The following is a 12,380-nucleotide window of genomic DNA, read 5'->3' on the forward strand; positions in this document are numbered from 1 at the left end:
GGACATTGGATCCCCAGGAACTGGAGTTAGAAGCAGTTGTAAGCCTCCCAGTGTGGGTAATGAGAAGGGAACCTGTGTCCTCTGAAATAGTAGCAAGTGCTCTTAACCACTGAGCCATCCATGCATGCTCTGAAACTTATGAATTTATTAAAAATGTTTAAAGTTAACAAACACAATAATATAGCATACATATTATATTAGAATTCTGCTAAATGAGTAGAATTTTTTGACTACATATTTAAAATATATTCATACAAATGTACATTTTGGCACTGTAAATAAGCATAATTATTTCTAATTATGCCATTGCAAAGGTCTAATAAAATGTTATGTGAGCATAAAGTCTACAATTTGATTATAGGAAAAGAAAAATATTACTATTGAACAGAATATATAATTTTATTAAATCTTTCCATATAAAAACACTTTTCTAAATAATATTATTTTTCTCCTTAATATTTGCTTTCATTTATTAGAGCAAGCAATTTACCAATTCAAGCATTAAGGAAGGTAAACAAAATATTAACTATTAATATTTTCTTATTTCATTCCCTTAAGAACTATTGCAATTATTTTCTGTAAAATATATTTTTCTAACCATGCTTGAAAATAATTTAGTTCCAAAAATCTGACTATAGACTGTGCAAAGAAAAAAATCCAATTTTCCTGACTCTTTTCCATTCCTGGAAAGGGACATAGGTGAGTCAGTGGGATCTTGTTACTGCATGCTGTTTATGCAGCTGGGCCTCATTGATCTTGGGCTCCCGTTACACGGTTTGTGATGGGAAGCAAACGCTTTCAAAACAACCACAGACACAGGTCTTTAACCTCCACCTTCATGGACTCTTTGTTCCACAATTACTTCTGTGGAGATTATGAGGATGCAGAGCTAGACTCCCTTACCCCTCTCTCAACCCGTAGTTTTGGTGTGTTAAAATCAATATTTGGAATCAAATATTGGTATGTCAAAAAAGACATGTTTATTTTTAATCAAGGCTTATTGTAAGTACCAGGCTCTAAAATGCTTGATATTGAGTTTTCTAAGGAGAAAATGGTGTTTAGATTATTTCAAGGGCTCAGTTGGTAAACATTTTTCAAAACTTAGGACATTTGTCACATTTATTGCAACTTAAAGCCCACACAACATCGGAAGATACAAAGAAACAGTCCTTGCAAATCTCTTACATGTAGCTATGTATGTAATAAATAAGCCAGAAGTTTGAGCCCTAACCATTTCAAATGGTTTCAAATACTGTGTCTGTGTAGTTTTAAAGGGCCTCATGATGAATTACTGCTCATTCTTATAAAATAATTCCTGAATTGTTTGGGTACATTGTGTTTATTAGAAGTGATTAAATGACTAAAATAATAACCAATCATGATCTAAGTACTTATTGGCAATGGATGCACTCCCTGCTTGAAAGGACAGCAGGCCTTGTGAGGATGATCTTGGCAGTTCTTGATATAATAAATAGTCTTGATTTTCTTCTCTATTTTGAGGGCACATGAATGTCATGTGAAGTGGTAGACATCTTGGTAAGCTATGAGAAGAACCATAAACAATGACTAGTGTGTGAATAAAAGTATAATCTTAAAGATCAGCATCAAATATTTTTATGGTTTGCTTATTCCAACAGACAGCTTTCGAGACATCTCAAAAGCCATCAGGAAATAATACGGTGTAATATTTCATTATATACCAATTTCTTCCAAATTTGTCTTTAAATAGGAATGTGTTATCACATACTGAAAACTCATCACGTTCCATTGAGTACATTGTTACAACACCATACGTTAGTTTTTATAATCTGTGATACTGTAAATGTTAGCAAAGCATAAATTTCGGAAGTCATCTCATTCCATTGGTGGTATATAATTGTGTCACATACCATGTGTGAATTTACTGGTCATGCTTCATTTTCTATTTATTTATTATTTGTATACAGTACGGTTCCAAAAATATTTCAAGAAAGCTTATTTTAATTCTCATTCTGTTGGCTCACCTTTTCTGGGATGTTCCAGGCTTTTCGTCTGCTCTTAGAGCAAAGTTCGTGACTGAACGGAAGCTGCTCTTTTCTTATTCTCATTCTTTGTTTGAAATCACGTGTTTTGCAGAGATTAACATTATTTGGGCTGCACACCAAGCGCACCACAGTTCCGAAGACTATAACTTAAGCACAGCACTGAGACAATCTGTCTTGCAGCCATATAGTTCCTGGGTAAGTTGTGGGAAACTGGATAACTGTGAAAGTATCATTTGTTTTTTAAATCCTATGTCAGTTGGAGATACGTCCGTGTAGGGATTATTGGGCCTCAGATGCTTCCTCTGGCTTTTTATTTGAAGAGGTGATTGCTAAGTATCACAGGCATGAATCTCTTGAAATCCACATTGAGGGGCCACATACAAAAGAGTACCCTCACCACTGATGTTCCATACTTCTGCATTTGCAGTATCTAAAATTGTGGACTACATGAACTTATTTTTAGAGAGTAGTTTTGCTCATGTATTTCTTTGTAGTGATTTCACATCATTTAAGTACTCTCCATGGGTAAGAGATGTATTTATAGAAACTGTAATATATAAGAACTATAGTAATTCTAAGGTGATGGAATTAAGTCTGCATTTATGTAGCAGAGATGGTAAAGGAGAGTATAGATGAACTCATCTATACATCTATGCATTTACGTAGCAGAGAAGGGTCGAGATGAACTCATCCAGCCTGGCACCTGTACAATTAATTTTTTTTTAAATCTATGTTAGAAGTCTTTGTCACCATCAATGATCATTCTTCAGTTATTATCTCATTTGATTTTGTTAATAATTTCATAGTTTTGTTTGTTATATCAAATGTTATCCAGAAACTGAAGTGCCATGAGGTTGATTATACAACTGATAAGTGGAAAATTCAAATCTTAACCAGGTGCCAGGTGCCTTTTAACTGAAAAAAAAATGCAGGTCTTGGTACTAACCCAAATAGCAGAATAGGTGAGAAGGCCCGTAATCCTGTAATGATACAGTTAGTGAACAAATCTTAAAAGAACCTTTCCTTAACCTTAACCCCCAGGTTAAAACATGCCTCTGTTTGGGGGTTGCTATAGCAAAATGCTACAAACTGAGAGGCTTAAAACAGCAACAACAAATGTATTGTTTCAGATTTCTAGAAGCTAAATGGCCGTGTCTTGGTGCTTCCAGAGTAGTGTTATCACTGAGGTCCCAGGGATTATCTGCAATAATATGCTGTCCTAGGTTCTTGTTGTGCTAGGGTTTGTTAAAGAAAAATAACCAATGTTCAAGCTTTTCCATCATCTTATTCCTTCTTATTTGTTCAAATTGACCTTTTTTAAACTAAGGGAACTGGTCATCCTGAATGAGGGACCCATGGGTGGCTCTTATAAACAACCAGAAAGAATATAGCTGTATTTGAAGTTGACCAAGGACATTAGTGTAGTTAATGAATTAAGTACTTATTATCAGAAAAAAAAGATTCATCAGAGCATTATATACTTCAGAATTTGAAGAAATCTTCTATTTTAGATATAGTCTGCTTTATAAAAATATAAAAATAAATTTCAGAAAAGTCTCACTCTGCCATATTGCATTAACAATCCTAGATTGAAATGCCAGTCTAGATGCTTAAGCTCAGTTTACTATAATCTCAATTTGGACTCCCTCTGTATTGTCCCTGCCATTAAATGAATGTGTTCAATGGTGGCTGGAGGACTATGTCCCAGCTGCATGGTGAAGTCACTGCATGACAAGCTTTGGGACATTTCTTCTGCTCTTTTATGGAGTGTTGGTGAAAGGAGTGGAGTCCAATCTGTGACCAAAGGTGGCAGCGAATTCCAGAAAAGTCTAAAGGAAAAGCATTGCAAACTGCAATACTAGCTGTGGGTCAAGCGTGGAAGGAAAGGGGAGAGAGATTTCACCAGTTAGTGTGAAAGTTGGACAGAAAGTTCTTCTCCCAGAATACAGAGGCACCAAAGTAATTCGAGAAAATGAAGATTATCTTTCATTTAGAGATGGTGACATTTGTGGAAAGTATGTGGACTGAAATCATTGCTGAAATGGTGTCACATGAAGCTGCCCACTCCATTGACATTCTGAATTATTTCATCATCAGAATAATTTCCATGCCTCCCTTTTATAATAAACTGATGACATCCATCATCTCTGAAGTTTACTTCCACTCTATAGTTGTAAACATTTCCAAATAAAATAATGTAAATAAAAAAATAATGTGTCCAAAGTCAAATGAGTGCAAATCCAAGCAAAATGAGCTTCACACTTATCTAGTCCTCACAGTAAAATATTTTATATTATTTTATCACAAATAGAAAAAAAGGTGTGTTGAATTAGGAAATGCATCCCAGGCGTGTCACAAATTGCTATTTATTTAGGGAGAAGTGACAGAGGAGCTGACACAGTGGAAGAAGAAAGATAGAAGGCTTTAGTCAGCCTGCATTCTTGACCAGCACTTCCGGGTTCCTTCCTCTGTATACTGAAATCGAAGGCAGATTTCAGATCACTTTCTTTTCCTTGAATAATCTGTAAAATTTCTCATCAGCAGTTATAAAAGGCCTATAATCGAATAGATACCAAGGCAACCATATATTTTAGAGCAAATAATAAATGGGTCATATCTTTGAAAAGAAAATTGGTGTGAAAGGAGCCAAATTAAGTTAGAGAATATTTCTTTCATATAAAAATTTGAGTGGCAGGCCTACCATGTGAAACAATTAAAGATAAGAATTCAACTTTCTAGAATTTCTAACCATGTCATTTGTATTTTAAAGACAATTTTAAGCCTCATGTTACCTATATAAAATAACTGCAATTTATAGAATACTATTAAACTAAATGTCATTTTATTTACAATATAATGCTATATATGGTTTTGTACACTTCTTTAATCTCACATTATGCATGTTAATACAATGTTAATGCAATTCTTAGTACATATACCAAAATACGTTTAGATCCATAACATGGTTATCATATAACATATAATTATATAAGAACTATTGTTGTGGAATATTATTTTAGATCTGTTATATTTATTTATGCTGTGGAACATTTGTTTTAATGATGCAAAAATGTGTTGCATTCTTTCACGTTGCATCTGTTTAGCTCCGTGAAGCTGTGTTACTTTGCCTGTCTAAAACAACTGATTGGTCTAATAAAGAGCTGACTGGTCAATAGCAAGGCAGGAGAAAGGATAGGTAGGGCTGGCAGGCAGAGAGAATAAATAGGAGGAAAGATCTGAAAAGAAAAGATCTAGGAGTAAGAAAAGGAGGAAGACTCCAGGGGCCAGCCACCCAGCTAAACAACAAGATATGGAGTAAGAAGTAAAGAAAGGTATACAGAAATAGATAAAGGTAAAATCCCAGAGGCAAAAGATAGGTAGGATAATTTACGAAAAGATGGCTATAAAAAAGCCAAGCTAAGGCCGGACATTTATAAGTAAGAATAAGCCTCTCTGTGTGTATTTATTTGGTAGCTAGGTGGCTGGCCCCCCAAAGATCAAAGAACCAAAGACTGAAAAACAACCAACTACAAACCATCACTTCTTTGTTGTTGTTGCTTTGAGATAGGGTCTCTCTTTATAGCTCAGGCTAGCCTGGAACTTGTATAGACCAGGCCCAATTGAACTCATAGAGATAGATCCACCTGCCTGTGCCTCCTGAGTGCTAAGATTAAAAGCCTGAGCCACCAGGTCTGTCCATCCTTTTCTGACTTTATAATAGATGATACATGTAGAAGCTACATTGAATTTCTACTTAATGTATAATTGTACATGTGCTCAAAAAGTAAAAGAAAAGCCAGGTGTAGCATACAAACCTACAGCTACAGGGCTAGGGAAAATGAGGCAGGGTTATCGCCATGATTTCAAGGCCAGCTTGGGCTCTATAGCAAATACGAGGCCAGTTAGGGATACACAGCAAGATGCTGTTTTAATAAAAACAAATAAATGAATTGAAAAAAAAAACTAAAAAGACTTGGTTTATAAAGAGAGAGGAACAAACCAGGAAGAATTCTGAAAGGTAAAACATTGGGACAATTTTACAGCAAAATTTATAGTATACAGTACATATGCTACATATATAGATGTGTATAGAGCTCCGATCCAAAGTAGGAAATAAAGGTCTTTAAAGTAGTGCATATTGATTCAGGCAGCTGGTTTAATATATAAATAAATGATCAGTCCAGTCACAAGGGTTCAGCAGAGTTAGTGATGGCTTAGAGCTTGCCCTCTGCTTTAGAGATGGCATACTCTTGCTAAGGTTTCTTTAGGCACCATTCTTGAGGAAGAGTCCTTGTGTCATATTAGTCACCACATTAAGCATACCCATTCAAGAATTCTAAATAAGCAAAATACTGGGCCCATCTGAAACAGAATTTAATCAGCTGCCCATCTCCTTTGGGTACTAGTTGAGTATGGAAAAAGAACCATGATCTCATTTCAGATTTATCATCACCAATGATACTATGTTAGTAGTCTCTCCTTTGGTTAAATATAATGAGAATAAACTTTTGCTTGATTGTTCTTTGAGTAGACTAGAGTTTATTCTAGCGCCTATATTCCAGTTCACAACCACCTGTAACTCTAGTTCTAGAAGATCCAAGACCCTTTTTTGGCTTCATGGGCACTGCACATACTTGGTTCACAGACACATGAAGGAAAACCACCACAACATACAATATAAATAATAGTAACAAATGATAAAGCAATTGTAACTTAAAGTTTAACCATGTGGCTTAGCAGTTTACTGGCAGGCAACTGTCCTCCAAGCCCTGGTTTTCTTCCCAGCTCTGCCTAGGCCCACTTTCTATCCAGGGCAATCTTAGGAGCTGTATTCCCATGGCTGGCAAATCTGCCTGTGGGCACCATTTTGGTCCACTTTGAAATCCTCGGGGCATGAAAAAATGATTCCTCCATCCATATTCTGCACACCCACCACCAGGCATTGCATGCTGGGAGTCATGCAGTTGGCTCTGCTGTAGCAGAGCTTCCTGCTCTGGCCAGGGCTTTCCGATACAGAAAAGCCCTGCATATGCTCAGTGAGCCCTAAAACGAGCATGAAACTTCGCTGGAGTCTCTTCTCTGCCTGGTGAAACCTTTCTGGAATTTCAGTTCATTCAAACTCTCGTCACTGACACCTCATGAGCCTTAAAGACTACAGAGAAATGTGAACTGTAGCCATTTCTCTTTCTATTCCCTTTCACATGTCTTCAGCTAAGACATGAACCCTCAGGTGGACATGTCTCGTACTCTACTTTTAAAGAGACTATTCAAAGCTGGGCGTTGGTGGTGCACGCCTTTAATCCCAGCACTCGGGAGGCAGAGCCAGGCGGATCTCTGTGAGTTCAAGGCCAGCCTGGTCTACATAAGCGAGTTCCAGGAAAGGAGCAAAGCTACACAGAGAAACCCTGTCTCGAAAAACCTAAATAAATAAATAAATAAATAAATAGACTATTCATCTCTCTTTAGTTTAATCCTCAGGCTGACCACGTTACTCCCCTCATTTTCTCCCTTGGACATATTTAAAAGTGGATATCCCATCTTACTCTCTGCCCAGCTTCCTTAGAATGGTATTAAAATGCTCCCAACCCTCATGTAGCCACTCAACCTTTTTGGTTTTCGAGACAGGGTTTCTCTGTGTAGCTTTGCACCTTTCCTGAAACTCACTTGGTAGCCCAGGCTGGCCTCAAACTCACAGAGATCCACCTGGCTTTGCCTCCAGAGTGCTGGGATTAAAGGCATGCACCACCACCGCCCGGCCCAACCTTTTTCTTTATCCATTCTTTCTATTTTTTTTTCCTGTACCAAGTCACAGACACATTAGAGACTGATAAATGGAAGCGATCCATTACCTCCTTAGGAAATGCACACTCCTCCCAGATCATTCCTGGTTATATTTGTAGTCTGCTTCCTGGTCTCCCTGAGGTCTGTCCAAGCCTCCCACAGTCTAGGCTTTTACAACACTACTTCTAAAAAGTACAACAATGTCACAATACTTATAATCCTCCCATATGCCATTGTTTATTGCTTCAAGATGCCAACTCCCAACCACCGTTCTGCTACTGGCTTGCAGTGGGCACATTACCCTCACTTTGTCTCCGCTGGACTGGGACTATGCTTTGTTTATCCTCATTGCTTCCTCACACATAGAGTTCTATAATAATTCTACTGGATATTGATTATCTCATAGAATAACTAACCTAATGTAAATAGTGTCATTTAAACCTAAAGAGCCTTGGAGTCAGAATGACATTGGTGTGAGGGCTAGCCAGAAACTGACACATTTAGGAAACAGGCACAATGCCCACTGTCCCGGGTACTAACCGAGTATGAGAAAGATTTATTTTTCAGTCAAGTGATTAAGTACATTTAGGGACCTATGGTAGAAGAAGGAGTTAAATTATTAGTAAAGGATGTAGACAACGAGATACCAAGATTGGAGACTGACTCTCAGTGAGCTGGAGAGGTAACTCCATTAACTCCAAGGCCTAGGATTTCTTCTTCTGGCAAGCAAAAGCAAATGTAAATGTATATGCAAATGCAAAATGTAAATGCAAAACAACAACAAACTAAACCAGGAGAGATAAAAGAAGGAAGAGGATGGGAAGGAGGAAGTGAAGTATCCTCACACTTAAACCACACTTACTACTTTGTTTCCAATCAAGAGGACTAGGACTGCTGGGCGGTGGTGGCTCATGCCTTTAATCCCAGCACTCGGGAGACAGAGCCAGGCAGATAGATCTCTGTGAGTTCGAGGCCAGCCTGGTCTACAAAGCGCGTTCCAGGAAAGGCACAAAGCTACACAGAGAGACCCTGTCTTGAAAAACCATAAAAAAAAAAAAAAGAGGACTAGGACCTTTCCCTTTTTCTTTCTCTTTTTTTGTATAATTAGTTTCCTTTATAACATTGTGTTACAAAGAATTATCATTAAGTTTATTAATGTAAGTTATTCCCCAACTTTTGCCTTAATTCTTAGAAAAAATGAGTTTTTGCAAGGTGATGTGATATACAGCTGAAAGCTCAGTACTTGGAGGCAAAGGTGGTCAGATTTCTAGTTCTAGACCAACCCGAGCTACATGGTAAAAGCTATCTTAGAACAACAAGGCTGCCACATCTAACAAAGTCCAGGGTCTTTACTTAGCGTGTGCCAGGCCCTCAGATCAATCCTCAAGGGAAAAGCAGAACACAAACGGAGTTAAAACTCATGGTGGCCTCCAGTTTGTAAGTATCAGTCTATCACTGTATTTATCAGTAGAGAAGATTTCTGGCAATTTTTAAAGGCGATCCGATCCTGTGGAAAACTCATCAAATTAAAAAAAAAAACTATTCTAAAGATCAACGAGCTTTGGTTCACAAGATCAAGAAAAAAGGATCTGAAAGGCCCTTTGACGGAACAATCATGTTTCATGTAGCTATCAAACCACCTTTTTATACCAGCTGTTGTTATCAGAGGAGATTATTTCTCTAAACTTGGGTAAATATAATGTACTCTAAGTACTCATCTGTCAGACGCTTTATTTACAAAAATGTTATTTATTGAACATTCAAAATATTTATTTCCTATTCTTTTTAGTAATGCTTTATTTATATCATGCACTACTCTATGTTGTACATACTATAGAATTTTTGGAACTAACTGGATAGCTAGATTTCTGACTTTTATTCTTTACTATTAATTTGAGGAAGCCAGAGGGCTAAAACTTTTTTTTTTTAACTTCACAAAGAAGTCCGTAGTGAGATCATGATTGAGAAGTTGAACTCTTGAATAAGAAATCTATATTCTTTTATGGCCTACTAATTTGCCCCATTGCTTCTTTATCTATTGAAAATAATAAAACCAATCCTGTTTGCAAGTGATAAAATCTTATATTTTATGTGACTTAAATTTAGAAACACAAATAAAAACTTATATAAATGTCTAATTTCCAAAGCAAACCCATTACTAAATATCCTTCATATGACTGCCTGACTGAGAACAAAACTTTCATAATAATTCAGCAATTAAATTGTAGCATTCAGAAGAAACGTTTTGAAAATATGCAGTATTTTAGAAGTATGGTTCTATAAAATCAGAAATGTAAGGGAGAAGTAAGATTCTTCTGATACCTTTTTGTTCTTTGGTTTTCTTTCAAGGAAACTATTCTGACTATGTAACTGCTCTGTTAAGCTGTTAGGATGCCACAGCAAATCGTGCTTACTAGTCAAGCAATTTTGTGGCTTCAGAGAAAGTTGGTTTTTGAAGGCACAAACATTTCCATCTCTTAGGAAATCTGGACCCTTAAGACTCGCTTCTACTCTCCTCACATTACACTTCCTACCTTAACAACGTTGATAAAAATTGAAGAGATGTTTTACCTTTAGTCAATCATATAAACATTAAAATGGAAACCACATTCTACTCTTTCATTATGTCACATATTTTCTTTTATTATGATTGCATTTTATTATTGAAAATGCCAGACAGTAATTGAGCATTTGGGAGTGGTCAAGGTACAAAGGCTTCAATAAAGTAAGTATTTGTGCATTCTCAGCCACCATTTTACTTCCAGGAAACACATCTAATCTTTCCATGGTAAGGAAATAACACACAGAGTGAGATATTTTAATTACAAAACACTTTAATTTACAAAATATTAAATTCCAAATAGAAGATTAGCATTTGCAACCCTATCACTATGTGAAATATTCATATAGTAAAATGGTCATAAAATATATGGAAGATTACGTTTGCTGAAGAAGGACCATTAGTAAGGCTTCTGTTGAGGACTCATGATTGTAAAGTGATGTAGACTTTTTTCTCTTAAAGATTTTCTACTCTCCCTTGGCTCTCTTCATCCCACCTCCAGTGTTTGCTGTTCATATCCAGTTCAATCTCCTGTACCAATTTTGGATTCATACAGAGGTAAGAGTGAGTGTGTGTTTGTGCTAAAAATTTTATACTAAAACAGCCTCAAGCAATGTCCTAGAAATGTACCAGGAGCTGATTTATTGTGTAAGAAAAATCTTAGTCTGCCTTCTTTAAGGAGAAACATCTGTTCATTTTTATTCCTTTTATTCTGAATATATATTGCAAAGTTTATAAGATGCAATGAAGCCAGTTGGTCTCAATTAAATAAAATAATTTTTGAACTATTAAGTACCAAAACATTTTAATACTATATTTGCTACAATATCTCACTGTATTACAGTTCATTAAACATTACAAAACAAGAGATGTTGAAATCCACTTCAATTTAGACATAGAAGTGTGTGTGTGTGTGTGTGTGTGTGTGTGTGTGTGTGAAGATCATTTGAAAAATGTTTAGCATTTACAGAAATTAAGAAAATATTTTGGTAACTTTAATCAGAGATTTCCTGTTTTCTTTAAACTTGCTCAATATATTGTTAGAGTTTTATTTTGTTTTCTCTAGAAAAATGAGTATAGAACTTCTCAGTTCTTCTAGAGATTCTCAGATCTTCGGACTTGAACGATTGCAGATATATTATTAAACAGTCATCTAGATTATGAACTATTTGTCTGCATTGTGCTGTTAAATACAGAAATATTGTAGACCCAGAAAGATTCTTACATGCACAGGAAAAATCTTTAAAACATTTTGCATCTGCTGGCAGCCTTTTGAAGTTCCGACCATAAACACATTGGTAAGTGGTGCAGGGCGGTGCACCGTATCACCAGTCACAGCTGCAGCAGACACCAAATCTTGTCATAGGGAAGCATCACCTCTTTGTCGGCAGCATTGCACACTGCCGACATGCCTGGGATCGAGACACGGTTACCCTGACTGTGGACACACGCGTATTATTTGAAGATTTGTCATGAAGTACTCTTTGCTTTATGATAGTTGACGTGCATCAAACAAGCTCACACTACAGCCATCTGAGAGAGCTGTCGGGGCCAGTTCGGACTCTAGAGGTCAAAGAGCAAATGTATTTAAATCGGGGAAGGGAAGCCTTCCGCTGATTTACTTGGAGGGGTTAAAGGAGAGTAGCGCTTTTTACAGTGGCTCTGCTGGAGGTCATGCCTAGTGTCCCGCCTAGTATTAGTTAGGATATGGAACGATGATGTCCAAGGAGCTTAGGCCTGTCCTGTGTCTCTCCAGGAGATCCTTGAGCCAAGGTTCAAGTGGCTTCTCAGAAGAAAAGTGCAGACCGAAAGCCAGTGGGGAATTATTTAAAGATCAGTTCCCCGGCTGCCTGCCTTTCTTGTTGAACAGCAGAATGTTAGCGCCTGTTACACACGCTGCATCTCATAGCTGAATCTCATATCTTCGCAGGAACTTAAATAAGCAGAGTTGGCTTAGACGGATTCCACAAGAGGCAAGCCCCTATCTCATAAACGTATTGTTTGAATTGTGTTAC

General features: G+C 36.9%; 1 protein-coding gene across 1 annotated transcript in view; it reads left to right on the plus strand.

Annotated features, from left to right (window-relative positions):
• The window catches only part of Agmo (alkylglycerol monooxygenase), a 299,374-nt gene that overhangs the window by 103,048 nt on the left and 183,946 nt on the right, over positions 1 to 12,380 (plus strand). The window contains exons 4-5 of the mRNA XM_059279425.1: positions 2,116 to 2,219; positions 10,828 to 10,923. Coding sequence (XP_059135408.1) covers positions 2,116 to 2,219; positions 10,828 to 10,923 — 200 coding nt within the window. The remainder of the gene's footprint in view (positions 1 to 2,115; positions 2,220 to 10,827; positions 10,924 to 12,380) is intronic.

The sequence above is a fragment of the Peromyscus eremicus genome, chromosome 14, assembly GCF_949786415.1.
Source record: "Peromyscus eremicus chromosome 14, PerEre_H2_v1, whole genome shotgun sequence".
In the NCBI taxonomy this organism is placed as follows: Eukaryota; Metazoa; Chordata; class Mammalia; order Rodentia; family Cricetidae; genus Peromyscus; species Peromyscus eremicus.